Source organism: Penicillium diatomitis (assembly GCF_028827545.1).
Source record: "Penicillium diatomitis strain IBT 30728 chromosome Unknown utg000004l_segment0_segment0, whole genome shotgun sequence".
In the NCBI taxonomy this organism is placed as follows: domain Eukaryota; kingdom Fungi; phylum Ascomycota; class Eurotiomycetes; order Eurotiales; family Aspergillaceae; genus Penicillium; species Penicillium diatomitis.
This window is the reverse complement of record NW_026623176.1, coordinates 4,170,130-4,190,589: the sequence shown is the minus strand read 5'-3', so window position 1 is coordinate 4,190,589 and position 20,460 is coordinate 4,170,130. Positions and strand designations below refer to the sequence as shown.

The window sequence follows — 20,460 nt, the reverse complement described above, 5'->3', positions numbered from 1 at the left end:
TTCACATGTCTCGGCGTATGCTCTCAGAAGGTTCCCGGTTCGATCCCGGGCGCGACTATTTTTGCCGTCGTTACTTCTTTCCCGATGTATCATCACCGGTAAGTCTTGTAGGCAGTACGCACGTAAGTATTTTATGCTTAGTCGCGTGGTCTAATGGTAATGATTTCTGATTCACACTTTCGATGGTATGCTCAGAAGGTTCCCGGTTCGATCCCGGGCGCGACTATTTTTGTATATTGTTGGGGTCATGGTAGGATTTGTTGATGGTGGGTTGGAGAGTCGGGGGATCTACTTTATTTTTGGGGGTTGGATTCCATACAGTCTGTGGGTGTAAGTCCCGTGGTCCAGACTGAGGTGCAGTAGCACTAGCCAGTGAGCCACTGGGGTAAAAACACCACTACAATGATATTCTACCTGTACTTAGAGAAGTTGACATGTTTATTGGAAGATATATGACAGCAGCTGGGCTGCTTCACCGAGTGGTCATGGAATTTGTTTCGACCGTCGGCTGAGTCGAGGGTGTTTTTGATCTAGACATGAGGGAGTCACAAACCGATACAAAAAGAAATACGCCGAATTCGTGAGAGCTTCTGCTGTTCATGACACCGAAATCTTCCAATATTGCACAGGACTCGAGATGATTGAGAGTGGTGAGAAACAGGCATTATATGCCCGATATCAAATTGACAAAACGAGGCAGGTCTGACAGACCGCGGATTATGGTATCTGAGAGTAAATATAAACTTTTTTTCCCCCGACACATCTCAAGGATGCTCCATGGGCATGGAATCAAACCAACAACGATCAACAAAGAAAAGCAAATCGCTACTTCAAACAAGACAACGCAACAAACTGCGCAACAAATAAGAAACCACAATGGAACAGCCATCATCACCAGCCATCCACCCTAATGAGGAAGAAACTCTTTTGCAGAAGCCTTAAACCTCTTGACCATAAAGCCCGGGCTGCAATTCGCCTCCCAGTCCTCATCGAATCCCATATCAGGATTATACAGCGTGGCGCTGTTCTTGCGTCCAGCGGCAGAAATCATAGACACGCCCAGGGGCAGGTCTTCACCCTGGATGGAGGAGTCGGAGCCTCGGCGCTCGCCACAGGGGCATGTGGCTGTTATCCTGTCGCCGGGGGTTGTGCAAGGGCATGCGCCGAGGGAGCGATTGCAGGGCACGCACTTGTAGTAGGCGCGGCCGATGCCACTCTGGGAGCTGTCGAGACGGGAAGAGACGCGAACACCGGGGAGACCGCATTGGGAGCAGTTCCAGCCGGATGTCGGGCGTTCGAGGTATTGCATCGTCATGATGGAGGTTGGCGTGGGAAGATGTGGGATTGGGGTTGTGGATGTGGATGTGGAAATGGAAGCTAGTATATCTGGAGATGGGGGATTAGTCTGGTGTCCGAGGTCATACAAAGTGAGGATGAGTGTAGCAGGATGGGAATGTCTTACGTTTTCAAGCTCGATATTTCAATGACTTGATAATAAATTGAATGATGAAGCTTGTAGTAGCTTTGCCTTGCGCAGTGAAGATAAGAGAGGGAGGTGTCTTGATAATAATGAATCAGATAGTAATGTTTATGATTGAAAGTGATGCTGTTGACCAGAATCCGGGGAAAGCCACGCCTTTTATAGAAGAATGGATGAAAATTTTGATTTTGCGGGGGAGGAATGAACGTCGATCCTCATGACGCTATTTTGAGAATAAATGTCTCCATTCTCAACAATTCCACTTTCATCTCAGGGGAATTACTGGATCCGATGGCCCGCAAAGGGAGACATTCTCTGGAAAATGCCTAATAAAAACTTGAATCAATCGAGAAGAATCAGAGTGGAAAAAAAAAAAAAAAAAGGTGGAAAATCCCCCAGAAATGCCCCCAAAGACATCACAAGACGAACGAATGATGCAAAGCTCTCCATGAGTGATTAAAACTGGCATCGTCCATGTCTCGTTGGCATGGATGATGGCCCTTTCCCTGGGTTCCATGTTCCACTCGATCCCACCTGCAGACGGGAGGATCTTCCAGATGTTGCAAGAAATCACGTAAAAAGTATGGGGTTGAACCGTTCTAGAACCCGCCGGGCTAGCCTGACTCGCCTGACGGATGGGCACGGGGGTCACCTGGCCCCCGGGCCGGTCTTTGCCCAGCGTTGCCTCCCCAGCCTTTAAGGAAGGCGCGACTGGGCAGACCGCCGAATGACTGGACGTCGAGGCTGGGGAAGGGCCTCTGGCCCCGCCGACGCCAGCCGAGCCATTAGGTAATATCGCGCAAAACGGGACGGTCAAGTGACTCGAGCGAGGTTTGGCATTGGTTTATTTGTTTCGACTTACGTGTTGAGGAGTGGAGTGTGAAAGTAAGGGTTACTTTTTTTTTCGCTCATTTTTTGGAAAATTGTCGTCTTGTTTTTGATGGATGGTCTCCTTGTGGAATATCGTGGGGAAATAATGATGCAAATGGATCGTTGTTGCGGCATTCTGATCCAGTCGGTGCGCGGTGTGGCGTGAGGTCTGGCTTATTGGATGTTCAACGCCGAGTATCACGCGATAGACAGGAGGAATGCTGTATCGAGTCGACGAGACCGCCTGCGATGCAGCTTCCTGGGATAGGACTTCATACGCTGTAGCTGAATGAGCTGAATGATGCACTCATTCAGTACTTGAATAGTTAGTTAACTAAATAACTAGTTAACAGTTAACTAATTAGTTAACTATATGTAGGTGCTTAATAATAGATCTATCTGATTATGTTTGATTATGAGGGTGAGTTAGGGCAATTGCTAGGGATTCGTCTAGGGCGTATAATGTGCGCATGATAGACCATGTGCTAACGATCACGCTATGCAAACAACATGCCAATGGTACCTCGCCTAGTGCCTACAGACCGCAACAAGTGTTGATAGAAGGAGTGGATTGCCTTCCAAATTTGCAGGAGAATTATTCCATGTACTTGTATATTACTATTCACATACCCATGGTACATACCTACATGCATACCTAATTCGTTCGGGGGCATCGGCGACTTTTGACATGTTTATTACCAGTCAGTAGTACAGTTATACAGTAGGACAGTAGGTTATACAGTAGGACAGTAGGACAGTAGTCTCCGGAGTGCCACTGCCAAGACACTTTCGACGTGGAAAGGGCGTCATCACCTGACCGGGTACGAGTCATTTGCCGCCATGTCTAGAAATGGTGACCTCTGGACCATAATGGACATGTAGCCATGCAGGCATGCACCAAGTTACCAGTCTACCAGTCCCAAGGTGCCAGTCGTCCAGTATTACTGCACCATAAGGGTTGCTCCCTGCCCATTCTGCCCATTCTGCCCATTACATGGTGCATTTAATATTCGTTGAGAATGAGATTCGAGCGTCAGATTCTCCGCTTCAAGATGGACACCGACAGAGCGTCCGATCCTCGGGACGTGTCCGATTTGACTAAGTAGGAAAGTGGCTCTCACTCCGGTGTTCCACTGTTCACTGTCACTGTCACTATACAGTATCATACCTATAGTCGATATCAAAAAAGTATTCAGGGATAGACACGCGGACTCCTCATCCGAGATGCGTCGTGCCTGGATCCACCGGAATCGGATCACGCGGATGACGAATTTCTAGAAACGAGGGCGAGTGGAACGTCTGCAAGCGTCTTTGCCAAGAGGGGGAAAGTCGACGGCGGATTGTTGTAGCAATGGGATATAGACAACCACAGCATGAGCACAGGGCTCGGAATTGAGTCCTCGAAAAGGTATATACTAGACCTGGACCATAAGGTATGTTTTATGTGGTTAGTGGTGGTGTCAACTAAGTACGACTCCTTTGGTACTGGTTCGCTGTTGGACCTCGGCCATAAACGGGGTTTCTATTCCGACGTTACAGTGAGAGCTGTCTTGCGATAAGTAGATTGCTACTTTCCAAAAAGGAGGAATTGTCGTTACATACGGCCTGTGAGCCTTGCAATTGCTTCACATAAATCGTGCTGATTACCTTCTACTATGTACAAACTCGGTGGTGTGTGATGTGCAGACGTAGGTACCGAGCCCGGTAGCAATCTTCAGCTCCGCCTGCCGTCTCTTTCCAGAGGGCAACAGCACTTAATCGAACTGGAATTGATGGGTCACGTTACACAAAAAAGAAAATCTATATACAGATAATGGAGGTCGCGACAACATTAACGAGACCCTTCAAGAGTGAGCCAATATCATGCGTCCAGGATTGGTACTCTGTCGCTATAAGTGAAGTGACTGGATCGCACAGTGTGTCATGAGTACGGCTGAAGGCGCGCAGTTTCCGTGACCCTCGTGAGTTCTCTCCTGTGCGCCGCTCTTAGATCAGATCCGTCGAGGAAGGATTCTGCATGTGAAGGAAGACACGGAACTCAAGAGTCGTCCATTAGAGGAAGCACTTTTTCATGGTCATCGTCGATATCGAATGGTAAAGTCTATGCCACGCTATGAGATACAGGCTTGACTGTGACAAGGCAAAAGTTGACGAGATGCCGAGCAGTGAGCAGCGGTAAGGCAGATCTCTGCTGCGCAAAAGTGAACCCTCCCCCAATCATACTCGACAGCCCAACTGTGCTCGTAAGATCATTCCACCGAGGGAATGCTAATGACCAAAGGTGACGGTCAGGCGAGATGGGAATGTCAAAAGTTAAACAGGTGTATCAACTGGATATTGGGAATATGAACCGGCCCCCCACAAAGAATCATCATGCAGGCAAAGGCCGAATGAGAAAGATAGAGAATGAACGAGTTGAAGCAAGAACGCCACCCAATGCACCGTAAATGACCAACGCCAATAAGCCGAAGCAACAAGTCGAATTCAAAAAATTGGCCAGGCCGTCTTAGACCATGAAGGATTCACCGCATCCGCATTCCTCCTCTGTTGGTGGAAATGGTTAGTAAGAGAGACATCACGCAGCACAAGTACCGAAGGAATTCACATACTAATGTTGGGGTTGCGGAATACGAAGCGTTGGCTGAGTGGATCTTCGTGCCAGTCCATCTCGCTTCCGATGATGCTGAACAGAGCCTTGCTATCGATCAAGACCTTGACACCGTCTTGCTCGACAATCTCGTCGAACTTGCCTGGCTTTTCTACGTATTCGAGATGGTACGCCAGGCCTGAGCAGCCACGGTTCTTGACTCCCACACGAATGAATTTGGGATCCGGCTGGTCCATCAACTTTCGTAGTTGCACAGTCGCGAGAGGTGTCAGCTTCATCGCGGCTTTCCGTGCCCGCAGGGGTCGACGGGGCTTGGACGTCTTGGTTGCGCCATTTGTAGTAGTGGAAGTGTTGGAGACTGGCTTGGTGACATGGGCCTCGCGCTCTGGTTGTGGGGTAGTTGCAGAGCTTGGTGTTGAGCCATTCTTTGCAGGTCCGCTGGGCAGAGGGAAGTCGGCGGTGATTGACACGTCCGAACCTGCGCCGCCGCTCGGCTTGGGGAAGGTGGTCGGAAAGGATGAAGGTAGGGTGTGCGGACGGTAGGCTGTTGCCGTCTGCATGTCTCGTTTAGAAGACATGTATGAGTTTCCTGCCGAGGAGAAGCAGCGCATCGATTGAGCACCGCGCTGCACGGCCGAGGCCTGCACCCATCGGAGAAAGGTGGCGGATGATGTCACAGGACGCGGCATGTTTGCGCAGACGCTCATGTTCTGTGAGCAGCAGGAAGTGTGATGAGCAGTCAAGATAAGTGTAGAGACGAGATTCGCAAAAACCGAGTTCTGCTCAAATTGAGAGTGTGGTCCTGTGTATTGTAAAATGTCAATGAGTCGAGTGAGAGCGAAGAAACTATCACTGTGATGGACACTTTTCCCGCGGCGGAGCCAAGTCAGAGGATTAGCTAACCCAGTTGCATGACTGCATGTGACTTCCACCAATCAGAGATTAGACATTTCCACGCATCAAAAATGGTGCCACCTCCCGCACTGCACGATTTACTTCGGTCAATGTGGACAGGAGCTAGACGATGATCATCAATATGATGGGTTTTTCATGAGGACACTCGTGTAGCCAGAGACTGTCATGTCTCACTTATAGGTTCGTGCGATACAAGGGAATACTGTCACCAGCCACAAGCATCAATCATAGCTTCTATCAACAAACTCAGGTCATCGACAGTCCATTCAGGGGAGTCCCTCGGACAACAACGCCGACGGAACCCGGGCTGCGGAGCGGGTTCAACCACAGGCTCCAGCAGACGGCAGATGAGTCAGCCGGCTGCCACGCGCCTGAGCCTCGAGGTATTGGGGCCTAAGGTTTCAACAAGCTCAGCACGGCAACGCGTGGCAGTTGACACTCGACAGAAATCAGCCGACATGTTGGAGCAGGACTCGCGACTTGTCTCGTTGCGTCATATTTCGATCCTGTAAAAAATAATATTCACATCCAGCTGCCACAATCTTGACAGCAATAATTAACGGTTATGCACCGCCTGGCTTACCTCTGGCTCTCTTCACTCAAGCTTAACCCCCATCTCCGTAGTCTGTGCTGCATGCGGTTCTTGAAAGGACATGTGGCTGGACCCGCCGACGAGTGGCTGGTGCCCGAGTGCCAGGCATGCCGAGGCGTCAAAGAAGCATCCCCCTCGACGTCTGGCACATGACATAAATCCCAGGAATCTCTCAAATCAAGACTATCTGTGTGAGTGAACAATGGAGGCCTCACCTCTCACGCAGCAAAGTCGGCCCGAAACGTTCAAGCCGAAGATTGTAGAGCTCTATGAGACTCTAGTCAAGGTATCCTGCCGCTCCTCATCAAGAAGCTCATGTATAATGCTTTCTAACGCATGTTGACAGGCAGCCGATCACGAGGATGTGGAATTCCCCGAGGGGTTTTGGAGAGAGTTCTTCCTTCTCCCTCCAGATCGCACTCAGTTGCACTCCCTGCTGGACGGGTTGAGTGCTGACGAGATGCTGGGCTTGCAGGTCTGTCTGCTTGCCCTTTCAACCCATCTTGAACGTGCATCTCGAGTTCACCAAGCTAACATCTGATAAAAAAGTCGCAAACAAATGCTTTGTTTGCTCGTGCGATGCACGTAGCCTCGGCCGGGAATGCCCCTGCAGACTCTTACGCTCTGGATGTGTGTATCACGGCACCAATGCTTTAGCCCCGTCGTGCCAAATTAATGCACAGAATAAGCTAATACCACCAACCAGACTCTCACAATGTTCTTGACCAGTATTCTGAGTAAGAAGTACACAAATCCGAGTTCAGATGTGATTGCCGTTCTTGCTGGCCTGGACGAGGTAGACCGAGTCATATCTGAATTCGTCGCTATTCTGGACGGGATCGTGCGTGGAGGTCACAGTCGTAAGTTGTCACGGTCTCGGAGCAAAACTTGATCAAAGGCAGGTTCTGACACAACTTGATCCAAGTTGAGCTTCGCCAAAAAGCAATTCGAGTCGCTGTTGCCATGACGAGCGGTGCATACAAGACAAGCCTGGTCTCCTACTTTACCCACCGGGACCTCTTCCCGTCATTGATGAAGGTAAGTCATCCAAAAGTGCGGCAAACATTGATTCACATCTGACATACCACCCAGTATGTCAATGACTCTGACAATCCGGCGGACATTTTTGATCCCTTCTTACTCTTGGGTTTGCTGGCAAACTACAACAAGTTTGAGTTTCAAAATCCCTATCAGCTACGGCTTGACGATTTTGTAAACGAAGGCAGCATTAAGAAGATCGTCAAAGGTGTTGGCATGGCCTGCGGCCATCTACGCGACGGATACGTCGACATTCAAGACGATATTCCAGAAGGCTGGACGCTGAGCAATACTTTGGGCTTCCTCGGACTTCGAGCCCTTACTCCCGGGACAAAAGGCAAAGCAAGTCAACCTACAGCAGAGGAAGCTAAAATTCTGTTCACAGAGCTGTAAGCAACCCCAATCAATCTGAGTTCCTGTGTTTTTGCGCTGTTGCTGGACCAACACTAACTCCTTTGCTAGTCCATCGCGAGAAGCCGCCATTCTTATGGCAACATATGACTTTACAAACTCGAACAAGCTCTTCGGCTTTCACTTGGTGCATATGATACCCGAGAAACATGAAGAATCGCCCTTCGCCAGCTTTCTCTCGTTGACTTCTTACCTTTTGCAACACGCTTATCGCTCGCCACGTGTAGCACATTACGCTGAACTGGGTCTCTTCACCCTTCGGATCATCGTTGAGGATCCCACTCTGTGCAAGCGTATCTGCAGTGAAGATGGAAAACGTCGAGTCAGGCTTTGCCGCCAACGCCAACCTTATCTCCCCGTCGTGAGTGGGGATCGTGTTATGGCGACGGTCATTCTTGACATGATGATTGACACTACCACACATAACCTCCGACGGCGTCTGGACGTCAACATTTACAGGTGGGTTCAATCTCCACCACGTTTGGGGAGCTATGCACATCTCAAAAGTAGAGTACTCCGTCACTAACTCTACAATCCAGCCACACTATCGCCATCACCCTCCGTCTCCTCACTTACCTCTCCATGAACAAAATCCGACTAACCTACCACTGGTCCGAACTATGGCGCACACTCCTCTCACTGATGCGCTTCCTAACAACCTACGCCACCGATCTATCCTCCACCACCAACATCTCGACTCTGACGTCCTCCCTCGTCGACCTACTCGCCTTTTGCGTTTCCGCAGGCGACACCTTCCTTCCTGACCCATCATCATACGACGACCTCTTCTACAAGTTGGTCGAGATCGGACCCGCCATTCCCAAATTCAGAGATCTCTACGGCTTCGCTACCACCCGCACAGGAGCACCGTCGGATTTCTCAACGCCCAACTCCAAAGATAAGGATATTCATGCTGCAGCCATCAATACGCTCTTATCGGTATCTACGCATTTTCACACACTGCTCTTCCAATCCGATGGTAAAGAAGTCGCCGCTCCGGTCGCAGCGGCCGTGGTGGCTAGTCCCAAGACGGAGGGGGACGCTGCGCCTGTCGCACTGCCATCCATCAAGAAGAAGAACTTGAGTCCGCGCGAAGTGCATCGGATCATCAAGCAGGGGTACGATACGCTGAGCATTCAACCACCGGAAGGGTTGACGACGTGGTCGCGGTGGAGAGAGACGGAGTGGAAGAGCGAGTTGAAAAGAGCGGCGCGATACGCGGTTGATGACGCGCGGCTTCTGGTGCTAGAAGATGGGCGGAAGAAGGATTGATGAGTGTTCACTCAGTGAGTGGGATGCAGCATATGAGAAAGGGATGGACTGGCCAGCGAGCGAGACAGGCCGGTTGCGCGGTCCCTTGACGTGGGTGTTCATGTAGTATAGGCTATAGTCTATTTCGGTTTCAGGTGGTTTACAAAAAGCACACCAGACTGATGAGAAAGCATGGTTCAAAATGAGTCTGGAATTGTAGGAAGCTAGATCTTTGGGAACTCCGAATGAATCCTGTTTTCTGGGGGCTCAGACGCAAAACCAGAATGACATATAACCTAGTTTGCTCAAACACAATTTCCACAGCCCAAGAATGCGAGACTGAACACCACTCCACAAACAAGACACAAGGAATAAGAAAAACGCACCGCGGCGCGCGAGGTTCGCCCTCACGTCGGCCGTGCATCGGACAGAATGGACCAGAAAGGACAGAAGTAGTGTTCATCAGCAGCGTACCAGTCTCAATATGCTGTGCAGGGTGTCGATGCACAGAGAAGGTTAGAAGGGAGGCAAAATAGGGAGGCGCAAGGCACTTTCGACGCCTTTGATCGACGGGATGTGGATGTGAAAAGGAGACATGGAGGCGGAGAAGAGGCACGGGGTTGGGATACTAATTCCAAAGGCTTTAACGAGCGGCCTTGACAGATTTCTCAACAACAGCATCTTCAGCTGAGATGTACTCAGTGCGGAAGTACTTTTCAGAGTTCTTTGACAACCACAGCGAGAACTTTGACAGCTCCTCGCGCAGGCGCTGCGTAGCCTGGAGGTCCATGTTTGTCTGAGCGAGCAGCTCCGGGAGGAGACCTGTACGAGAAGTTAATGAGCCACATACACTTCTTCAATCGGGGCCGAGATCAATCAGACAGGGATCATGCACGTACTGAATAGGCGGACAAGATGCTCCGCGCCATAAACATCGTTGGGGAGTCTTGCTGGGTCGCCGAGAAATTTATCGCGCAGTAGACGGTATTGGGGTCGCTCGTAACGGTAGAGCAGAAGCTTGTCGAGCATGACATCGAAATATTCGAGAATACCCACAATCACCTCGTCCAGAACGTCAACGTCGATGCGGCTCTCGACACGCTTCGGGGCCTCCTCATCTCGCCAATCTTGGAGGATCTGGCGGACGGGCTTCGGCGCAGGAAGGAGAACAACGGAGCCATTCTTGGTCACGCGTTCCCAGTCATCAACAAGCAACGCTTTCAAGTTATCGGGAATCACGATGCGAATGGATGGGCGCGCGTGGAATGTTTCTTCCTGTTCATGAGAGATAGAGCCTTGATCAGCAGCTGTTCCACGGGAGATAGCAAGCCTGGTGCGAGGACCGGCTTCAACAGGTTCTACAGCGTCCGCTTCTTGAGGAAAAAGTTCAAGAATGACTCTCATTTCGACAACGACCCACGGATTTGGGCGAGACATGGTGATCCGCAGTGTCGTAGTGAAAGGCTCAACCGATTTGGAGAGAAATCCACTCGACGTGAACGACATGTATGATTGAAACAAGGAATTGCAGAGGAGGGGAAGATATGTGTGTATGTTTGTGTGTGCACGTGCGTGTGGCCTGGGGTGAGACGAGACACAAACAGCAGCATAAAAAAACATCCGTACCTTTTCGATATCGGTCTCTCCACGAGCTCGCTTGCTTGCGCGCCCAGGTACGGAGTTGCCACGCTCTTCGCTATCACGTACCGAGCTGCGCTCGGACATGGCGCGCTTTTTGGACGTAGGCTTTGCATTCTTTTGGCGAGCAGCGGCTTCTACTTCACGGCGCAAATTGGCCGCCAGCTCGCGATTCTCCTCAGTTGCTTTTCGAAGGCGATCCTCGAGAACCCAGTCATCCCAACTAGATGGAGATGTAAGCGAAGAGTCTCGCAGACCCGTGCGTGGGCTTTCAACAACAGAGGCACGATGGGCTGTTGAAGGGATAGAGCTCAAGTAAAACAGTGTAGTCATCAAAAGCTCACGCTGACAAAAGGCCTGCAGATGGAGCTCCAAGTCTGACCATCATCCACAGTGATGGCTTGCATACTTGAAGCGTCTTGAGGGCAGGTATCGGAAGGGAAGCAGCAAATATTGCAACAAGGGAAACAAGGGATACAGGGAGCAAGCGACAACTTACGTGTTTTTCCACCCTTTATAATGAACCAGGTACTCGAGAACGCTCTTTTTATCGGCTGCATCTTTGTGACGGACCTCTAGGATTTTGGCGTCATAGAGAATGTCGTGATGGAAGCACAAGACCTTTTCGTCCTTGCTGTACATGGCAGGCATGATGGAGGATTGTGCAAAGAATAGGAAGAAGTGAGAAGAGACGTGCAAGAATTATACTTATATAGACAGACAGTGATAACCAGACTGCTAGACTCGAGCGTTTTTGAGCATGAAAGAAATCTGATCATGCAAGCCTCGCAGGGTCATCGACTCAATTGACAGACTAAAATGACCGGGTGCGGAACAGCTTGTTGCCTGCGCAAGCAACTTTTCCTCGCCCGACCAAGTCGATAGTACGAGGGTCTGAACCTGACAGCCGCTTCCCTGATCAAGACCGTGGACAACCTGGTTCGCTCCAAGCTAAGCTGGGCAGAGTCACGTAAAGCAGGCCTCAGCCGGACAAGGTCACCGAAAGAGAGAGTACCGATCAGCCGCGAGAAATGACGGACAGACCCTTTCTTCAAGACTTTGAAAGTGCGCAAAATCTGCGAGATTGTCAGTTGAGAGCTTGTAATTTCCAGTGTACGAGTCACGCACCTGAAATTCTCTTATCGAGTCACTATTTTGGTCTTGTGATCTGGATTTTGGTTGCGAAGCAGCAGAAGACATCCATCTCCCTGGGACTATCCCATCTGGACGGAAGACACGTGATGCCCACGCGCTTCAAACGGGCGACGCGACGCGGCCGCTTCTCCTTTGGGAAATATCCAACGGCATTGTTGAAAGCGCAAGGCACACAGTAAGGAAAAGCAATACATGCATTTGAACAACTCATCCAGATAAAATGCAGCGCAGAACAATGGCTCCGTCGGAAGAATTTATTCTGTCCAACTTTTTACTGGCGCCGGCTCCCCTGCCGACAGTCATGTCACTACAAAAGTTTACTGAGCTGTTTCCCAGACGGCTACGGGCCCATCCGCATATTCGAACACTGTATCGAGAATTACAGCAGATTCGAGAGCATGACATGGACCGAGTCAATGAGAATATTGATCAAGAGCTGAAGCTCGGTGAGCGACAAAAAGCCGAGCTGCGCAAAGCTATTCGCGCGGCAGGTGTCGAAGCCGCGACAGCTGATGAGCAGCGTGAAATGGAAGTCGACCTTCAGCTTTTCGGTCAGAAGCAGACTGCCAATGCTGATGACTATCACTCGGTGGACAGTCTTTTGCTGGCGATGGAGTCTGCTTGTACTCATGTGGAGCGAGAGATTAACGATATCGATCAGGAGGCTGCGGATCTTTTAAAAGAACTCGGTACTACAATCGGTGACCTGAGTGACCTTCGATATGGCAAATTGCAGGGCCCGGCAGGCACTAAAAACACAGTGGGCATTGAAACCGTCCACGCCTTACAGAATCTTGAGGAAGCCTGCTACAGAAACATGGACGCCGACGCTGCATGATTGCAAGAAGCGTCCTCGAGTTGATTCACATCTTGATAAGGCAAACTCGGATGAGCCCCTTCATGCTCTCTGCATTCACACCAGTGATGCACTTCTTGTCCTGGGCGGAGCTGCTCGTTGTCAGAACACCTGTCATTTGCGACCATCGCATCCGCGCACTGAAAGACTTGCTGTCGAGAAATACAGGATGACCAGATGATGAATTTTATTCCACAACTTTCGGCGACTTTGAGCCGATAATTCGCCCTTGCGTGTTAATCGTATCCACAACTCTCAATCGGTGAACAAAGCAGTCGTTTGATACTCGGCTGTGAGATTGAAGACGTGTCCGGTGGTTGAACCACGATTTGGAAGTCTCTCCTTTCCAGAATGTCCACCGAGCCTTTATCCTGGAGCAGGGTTTCCTACTTATATGCGGCCCTTTTCCGCATTTCACCCGCCGACCGCAGAGGCACAGTCTAGCCAAAGAGGAGCACAACTTGTGAGGCATCATGTGTGATCAGGTTGGTCCTCAAGTAGGGTCCAGACTCCAGACAAGACCCGTGTGCAAGCTGAGGCGTGCACCAGAACGATCAGAATACAGCGGCTTAACCCGAACATCAGGCACTGCCCTTACGTATCCCGGGACTTGGAGAAGTTGATGCTTTGGCTGAGTGTAAGGCATAATTCACCTTGGTCAACTGTGAGGGGGACCTGAAATATTCTCTCACCGACGCTGCGATCAAACATTTGAGCCTCTACATGAAATATCCTCTACGGTCGCCCAGGAAATAGGTCGAGGCTGTTTAGTGGCCGAGAGGACCACGAGAATTCCCGATGAGCATAACGAGAGTACTCAAGTTCTATGCGAACAATCCTTATGAGCATATGAACCGTAAGAGTATCGCTTTCATCAACTTCACGTTTCGTTGCGTAAAATGAAAACATCTTTGGTACTCGAAACTGTTGCTGTACAATAGCATTGTTCCCCGAAGGAGTGTGGGGAAAGAGGATGGATCTGCGGAACCCGATGCGCGTCGCGTTTCTTCACTTGACTCTCTCCCACCTCGACTTTTTCATCCACTGGAATTGATCCCAAGACCTCATATCTCACAAACGCCTCGAGACTTGCATCATTCATTGGAAGTTTGCCATGCCATCGATACCCCTTCACCCACGATCGGCTCGGGGTACTCAAAGTGGCGCCGCAGACCCCGCGCACAATCCTCTACCGCAACTATTGCAGACGCCCTCCGGACTCGCCCTGTTAGAACTCCAAGGAACCATCAACGTGCCCACACCCGAGACCGAGAGCGATGATGACATCCATGGTAGTTTCGCACAACCTGCCACATACGAGACGCCGATCGGCAAGCTCATGTTTCCCGACTACTCGGTCCACAACCCAGACGACACCCAGTGGATGAAACGTGTGTACTTGTACATTGGGCGATATCAACGGATGACCGGAGAAGTGAAGAAACTTCCACGACCGATCGCGGTACTACGCAAGAGATGCGACAACGAGATTAAGACTGCTGGATCCGAGGAGCTGGAAGTGGTGGAAATTGTTCGGTACAAGGTGTTTTTCAAGAATCGCCCGGAGCCGGTGAATGATGTGTGAAGCGCTGGCTCCACGTTCTGCGGCAGGCTGGCTTTATCGTGGCTTGTTGACCTGTCTGTGGGCTTTTGCCATGATCGGCAAAAGTCCCCTGACATTTCAAGATGCCAAACGCAGCCCCCCGACCTCTCCTTTTGCCGACAAATCAGACTGCGCGTCGAGACCTGGAATGAGCTTTCGCTGTCTCGCAAGTGTGTATTCGGATGCTCCAGCACCTTCTAGTCCAGGAGTCGAAGCTATGGCCCTGGAGGCCTCCGGACGGCCGTAGGACGGCTGTCCAAAGACATTTTTACTTCATGGTGAAGGTCGTTGTCATCATCAAGATTCATTGATGCCTTCACGACTTTCGGCCTCGTCAGCCAAGCTACAGGGCTAAGGGCTGCATCGGACCCTGCCCCCATACTGCAGACCAAGAGGCAAGAGAGAAGGTCCGGGTGAATGATATCGCGTATCTCGTCATCTGTCCAACAGAGCAAATGAGCTTGCAAGGCAGGGACTTTTTGAGTCGCCAAGTATGGGTACGGAGATGTTCGTGTCGGAAGCAACCTGGATGTCTCAAGCAAAAGCTGTCTTTTGACGGGACTTTCCGGTGATTGAAGTGGTCAGAAGATAAGCGACGAAGCTCAGGAACCAGAAAGATGCGTGCAGACTTTGTGACAGCTTGGCGAAAGCGCTTTTCCCCTTCTCGTTCATACCAGATTAAGCTCGCGGCGCTCTGGAGGAGCTGTCAAGCCAGCTGTAGACCCCTTCGGCCCTATACCTCAAGACTTACACAAGCTCTCCCATGTTTCGGAGTTTGTCTTTTTGCCATAGCATCAATCAAAGCTTGACGATGCATACATGCGGTTGACCATGGGAGTTCCCCCTCTGGTTGTCCGCAGCTAAATGACTACTTTTTCCTTTTTCCGGAGTGAGGATCACTTATCATCTACCTACAACGCGGTCAATCTGTTGTGCCTGAAGAGCGACATACTTCCAGGTGACTACTACCTTACTCGGTCACACGTGTGGTAATCTCTCGTGCGGATATTCGCGCTCTGCCGATCGCGGAATTGGAGGCCTTGCAATCGGCCCTTTTCCGCACTGTCTCCTGCGCCGATGTCAACTCAGCACTTCCGATCAGACAATATCAGTGCAGCGTCGAGAGTCCGCTCCTTTACATGAAAGTGCAATTGCGACCGAGAGCTGCTCATCTCTCAACATTTCGTACAGCAATGCGGCTCATATTCACTGCTCTCAGTACGGTGCTCTCAACCTGCCTTTGATATCCGAGCATATCCACGGCACGATTCCGAGCCGACCCCGCAGCGAGGGAAATGCGGGTAGCAGCGTAGCACCAAAAGGGCACAAGTACTGGATACAGTCGGACTCAGTTCCGGCCGCGGAGTCTTTCTGATTAGTGAATTGGAGCTGAGGCTGGATCGGCAGTTGATTATTTGATTTGACATACGTAACTTAGTCGCTCTCTTCAATATTAGTGCATCAAGCTTCCTTCAGTCTCTTCTGTTCCGTTCCGTTCTCTTCATCATTGCTCATCAACCGCCACGGACATTGCCAGCGACAGTTGACTCGCAGAGAGGATTCAATACACAGTCCAACATCACCAGCATCATCATCCTTTCCTTTTCATCTTCTCACGAATCCCGCCACAACGCATCCCGAAATGGCCCCCATCGAGCGAATCACCCTCTTCAAAGTCCCCAAAGAGGAAGACCGACACCGCATCCTCGAACAATACAAAGTCCTCGCGAAGACAGCAACAAAGGTACGCCGACTCGATCGAATGCACATCAATTCCTCTGATACCAAACACCCACCCCGCTCTTCCCAACAAACGTGTCCCAAGGCAGGGAAAAAAAAACAATCAAAAGTATTACTTCTAACAAAGCCCCTGCCAGGACGGAAAACCATACATTGTCTCCGCGGCAGCAGGTCTGTCCATGGACGACCCCCGCAACAAGGGCTACAATGTGTCTGTGAAGACGACCTTTGCGTCCCTCGAGGACATGAAGTACTATGATGAGGAATGCGAGGCGCACAAGGCGTTGAAGGCGGTGGCGGGGCCGGCGAAGGAGGATGTGTTGACGACGTTTTACGAGAGTATGCTGTGAATGAGTGAGGCACTGAGCGGACTGAGGCACTGAGCGGACTGAGGAAGGAAGAGAGACGATGGGATACAATGGGCTATTTAGAGGACTGGAGTGAGTGGAATGCAATGCAATGCAAAAATTGTACGGATGGATCGCGCAATCGGTGTATGTGGTGGATTCGATGATGCTGGGAGGTATGAATAAACTTGAAACGATGCTTTGAATAGGTACATCAGGGTTGGCACGAAATGAATGGAGACCAGGACGAAGGAAAGATACTCAACGTAAGGTTACGTCAGGACCTGATGACTGAGCACCCAGAGCCAGCTGCAACAGACGGAATACCTCTGCTGTGTGTTAAAGACAAACAGAAACATGGAATAATCGTATCGATTGATTCGTCTCATGCAACAGTATGCAGGCTAAGAAGAGTATGTAAAATACAAAATGAGCCCGAAACAGCGGACTGCAGGGAGATGAGGATCAAGAGCCAGTCCTGCACCGAAGAGCGCCAATGACTTCCAAGCAGCATGGAAAGAAAAAGAAGTAGGGTCAAACAAGACATCCGGTCCCAAGGCTATCGATGGAAAACAACAGAGGCAAAGGATTCCAGATCCAGTCCAGTGCACCTGGCTTTGCACGAGAAGAGAAGATCAATATACAGGACGACAGAGGCCGAGGTCTTACAATTGCCAGACATGGGGATTCAGGCGCAGACAAAGCACGTGACACCGATCCAAGGCACACATTTCTCTCAATCGAGAGCCCGGCGCAGATCACTCCATTTCTGTCGAAGAGTCTCATGTTCTTCGGAGATCTGGAAAGACGATCATGTTAGGTTTCGTCGAACTGTATGCAGAATTTCTCTTAGCTGGAGTAGACATACCTCGGCCCATTTCATCTTCGTTGCGACTAATTCCTTCTCCATCTCCGCCATCGATTCTTCCATCGACCGGTTCTCATTCTGCACTTCAATGTTCCGCTGCATGATTCGGTCCATCTCGGTCCTCAACTTCTCCTCGACTTCACCGGGCTGCTTGTCGACCACATTCTTCAGCTGTTCGACTTGCAGCTTCAATGCATCGTTCATGTCTCGGAGTTCTTCGTTCTCGACCTTGGCGTGAACTAACTCTGAGGCTAACTGGACATGCTCCTTGTCCGAGGCCTCAGAACGCTCTTCCAATAAACGCAGGCGGGTAGCCTGTGCACTCACGGTGTGTCGCAAGTTCTCTAGCTCGGCTTCACGCTCCTTCTCGCTAAAGACCTTCTCCTCCCATTCGGCGGTGTAAGATTTGATGGTCTCTTGTGTCAATGGCACGGCACAAGCGTCCTCAACGAGGAGTTCTGCACGGTATACCTCCTTGTCAGCAGCCCCGGAGCTGCCGAAGAATCCAGATTCAAGAATCGATGAGGCAGAGGGCTGCTTGTCAATGTAGGCATCGAACAGGCGCTCTTTGAGGAAGGTGGTCAGAGCACTCATATCTTTCATCTCTAGTAGCGCCTCCGTATTACGCCGCATAATGGCAATCGAGAACTTCAACAAGGTGATCTCCAAGCCCTCCTCAAAGATGAGATCGTAGATACGCAGCACAAGCTGCAGTGGGAAGCGGTAGGCGAACAGCGTCAAGAACCACTGAGTGGCGTACAATTGTGGCGGTACTCCACGTCGCCGTAGATGACAGTATAGGGCAGGCTCCAAGTCTTCCAAAAGTCGCTCGAACTGAAACAATGAGCGGTGGAGACCAGGCATGTCCGAAATGAACATCTCACGAAGACGATACTTGTTCATCAGCTTGACAAGAAGCTCAAACGCATCGGCTTCATCCATCTGCGGTAAAAGAGAAAATCTCGTCAGTCATTTTCGGAGAACCTGCACGGAACTCGGGTAGTACTGAGCATTGACTCACATTGAAGAGCAGTGGCATGACAATAAAGTTCATGCCTTGTGCATATCCAACCGCTTCATCATACAAGGCATAGGCCTTACATAGGCCAAACAAGCTCTCTTGGCTACCTTGAGAGACGAAGTACTTCGAATAACTAGTTCGAGCACCCAAATCTCGGCGAATAGTCTTCTCCAGTTTTGACAAGGCAGAAGCATCATCCTTGGCCTTCTTCAAACGAGCCGTCTCAGCGGCAGCTTGCTCTCGCGCCATTCTCTCGGGATCGATCTCCTGAGAAGGGCTAGTCACTGTGCTCGTAGGTTGACCTCCGGAGCCCGAAGTATTCGACCGAACGGACGAGCGCGATGAAGTGACAGACTCCTTCTCATTCACTCCATTGATCTGGACGCTCGGTGTACGGCTATCCTTCTCTGTACCACGAGATACTAAATCCCGATATATTTCCTCTAGCTCACCACCCCGACAATCCGCCAGGATCTGCCAAATCACTCCCCGGATGGTCTGAGGAATACCCCGTTTGATAGCTGCATTCAGTTCCTCTGAGCTAGCAAGGGCCGACGGGCCATTATTGACCAATTGCTGCCACAGGTCCCAGTCTACTGGTGCCGCGGCATCGGTCGCAGACTGGGAGAAACCAGACACCGTCCCGGGCGCCAGGCCGGGGTTGACGGTGGACGGGGAAAAAGATCCAGGTGAAGTTGCGCCGGACGCAGCTGGAGGCACCGGCATACCGCCGTCTTGACCCTCTTCGGGAATCATCGGCGGGCTTGCAACGGAATGGCCAAGACTGCCCTGGCCTGATCGCACACTGCTCTCGTCATTCTCCGGAAGTGCCGACTCTTCTCTCATCCTCAGGATTTTGAATTGGTCTTTCAAGCTGTTCCGCCTCGGTCTCCTCGAGTGGACACTTGAGCCATCTCCTTCCACCAGGTCCAAGTTGCTGGCAACAGTTGAAACAGAGGTGGACGTATTGCGGCGGCCATTTGCGGGTGGGGACTTGACGTCTTTTGAACTTGTCGAACTGCGTGAGAACCAAGCAAAAGGACCACTGGGCTTGCGAGTCGGGGGTGGAGGGGGCGGGATCGCAGGCTGGGCTTTATTTGTGGGAGGAGCGCTCCATGGCAGTGAAGGCAGGCTTCCCATCAAACCTGAGCTCGGAGGAGAGGCAACAACATCGTCCTTCGGCGGGACAGGCGGTGACTCCGAGGCAACGGGCGCTGCTAAAACTGCTTGAGGGGAGAGATCCTCATTATCCTTGGTAGATGTCAGATTCACCTCGTCCAGCGAAGATGTTGTCGATAACCGGTGGGAAGTGAGTAAAGGAGATTTTTGCGCTACATTGCGCCTCGGAGTCTCCTCGGCGTCACCAGCGTCTCCTCCCTCCACTGGTGTAACTGCATGATTCTCATCATCCTTGTCATCCGCAACTTCTGAGGTATCTATTCTGACATGCTCGGCATTCGAGTCCGGAGCTTCGAGGTCGACCGGGGCATGAGATTCGATTGCATCCGCTTCATGCATATCTTCGTTGCTTTCGGCTTGAATTCTCAGTCGTTCAGGGGAGTCCGCGTGGGCGCCTATCTCGTCCTTGTGCTCGTCCTGCGAACCAGTGGGAGGGAACGACTTCTCCGGTGTTTGAGGAGAAGCTCCTGAACCGATCGGCGGGCTGTCAGTTAAAGACCGGGCTGAAGATGACTTGGGTATGGAGATATTCAAGCTCTCAGGGGCTTCAGAGACGTCTTCGAAGGAGTCCTAGTGATAATTTGAGGTCAGCGGCGTGCTGGGCAAGGGATGGTTGGATCACGATCACTCGCGTCATGACTTACCCCTGCGTACTCGCCGCTGTTCTGACCCGACATCCTGGATTCAGTATAGGGGGCAATCGGGTAGTCAAAGAGCAAGACACTCCTTTAAGCCCGGAGCTCTTTGTCAGTCCTAGGTCATGAAAGAGGAGACAGGGAGACTAAGATGTAGAATCAGAGCAAGAGTGACTGAGAATGAGCCAGCGTGGAAGGAATTTGGGAGATGTTTAATTTGGGGAAACAATTAGAGGGTCAGGCACGTCCGAAT

At 50.9% G+C, this 20,460-nt stretch overlaps 8 protein-coding genes across 8 annotated transcripts; 4 read left to right on the top strand and 4 right to left on the bottom strand.

Moving 5' to 3' along the window:
- Positions 1 to 907: 907 nt before the first annotated feature.
- Positions 908 to 1,315, bottom strand: N7539_004587 (uncharacterized protein; the record flags this gene model as incomplete). Its single annotated transcript, XM_056934189.1, has 1 exon — positions 908 to 1,315. One exon carries the CDS (start codon positions 1,313 to 1,315, stop codon positions 908 to 910), a length of 408 nt encoding a protein of 135 aa, XP_056791730.1.
- Positions 1,316 to 4,856: 3,541 nt separating this feature from the next.
- On the bottom strand, positions 4,857 to 5,665 carry isa1 (Fe-binding Fe/S cluster assembly protein ISA1; the record flags this gene model as incomplete). The annotated part of the gene is made up of 2 exons (XM_056934188.1): positions 4,857 to 4,894; positions 4,960 to 5,665. The coding sequence occupies 2 exons, from the start codon at positions 5,663 to 5,665 to the stop codon at positions 4,857 to 4,859; spliced, it is 744 nt and encodes a 247-aa protein (XP_056791729.1).
- Positions 5,666 to 6,667: 1,002 nt separating this feature from the next.
- N7539_004585 (ARMH3 family protein) lies at positions 6,668 to 9,186 on the top strand (the record flags this gene model as incomplete). The annotated part of the gene is made up of 8 exons (XM_056934187.1): positions 6,668 to 6,751; positions 6,812 to 6,940; positions 7,015 to 7,095; positions 7,172 to 7,325; positions 7,391 to 7,503; positions 7,558 to 7,892; positions 7,966 to 8,373; positions 8,454 to 9,186. 8 exons carry the CDS (start codon positions 6,668 to 6,670, stop codon positions 9,184 to 9,186), a joined length of 2,037 nt encoding a protein of 678 aa, XP_056791728.1.
- Positions 9,187 to 9,808: 622 nt separating this feature from the next.
- N7539_004584 (Chromatin modification-related protein eaf3) lies at positions 9,809 to 11,454 on the bottom strand (the record flags this gene model as incomplete). The annotated part of the gene is made up of 4 exons (XM_056934186.1): positions 9,809 to 9,987; positions 10,065 to 10,440; positions 10,792 to 11,113; positions 11,303 to 11,454. The coding sequence occupies 4 exons, from the start codon at positions 11,452 to 11,454 to the stop codon at positions 9,809 to 9,811; spliced, it is 1,029 nt and encodes a 342-aa protein (XP_056791727.1).
- Positions 11,455 to 12,193: 739 nt separating this feature from the next.
- Positions 12,194 to 12,796, top strand: N7539_004583 (Cnl2/NKP2 family protein; the record flags this gene model as incomplete). The annotated part of the gene is made up of 1 exon (XM_056934185.1): positions 12,194 to 12,796. The coding sequence occupies one exon, from the start codon at positions 12,194 to 12,196 to the stop codon at positions 12,794 to 12,796; it is 603 nt and encodes a 200-aa protein (XP_056791726.1).
- A 1,132-nt stretch (positions 12,797 to 13,928) lies between these two features.
- On the top strand, positions 13,929 to 14,399 carry N7539_004582 (Ctf8 family protein; the record flags this gene model as incomplete). Its single annotated transcript, XM_056934184.1, has 1 exon — positions 13,929 to 14,399. The coding sequence occupies one exon, from the start codon at positions 13,929 to 13,931 to the stop codon at positions 14,397 to 14,399; it is 471 nt and encodes a 156-aa protein (XP_056791725.1).
- A 1,660-nt stretch (positions 14,400 to 16,059) lies between these two features.
- On the top strand, positions 16,060 to 16,507 carry N7539_004581 (Dabb family protein; the record flags this gene model as incomplete). Its single annotated transcript, XM_056934183.1, has 2 exons — positions 16,060 to 16,161; positions 16,295 to 16,507. 2 exons carry the CDS (start codon positions 16,060 to 16,062, stop codon positions 16,505 to 16,507), a joined length of 315 nt encoding a protein of 104 aa, XP_056791724.1.
- A 733-nt stretch (positions 16,508 to 17,240) lies between these two features.
- Positions 17,241 to 20,249, bottom strand: N7539_004580 (putative GTPase activating protein (Gyp5); the record flags this gene model as incomplete). The annotated part of the gene is made up of 4 exons (XM_056934182.1): positions 17,241 to 17,303; positions 17,373 to 18,314; positions 18,394 to 20,142; positions 20,217 to 20,249. The coding sequence occupies 4 exons, from the start codon at positions 20,247 to 20,249 to the stop codon at positions 17,241 to 17,243; spliced, it is 2,787 nt and encodes a 928-aa protein (XP_056791723.1).
- Positions 20,250 to 20,460: the final 211 nt, after the last annotated feature.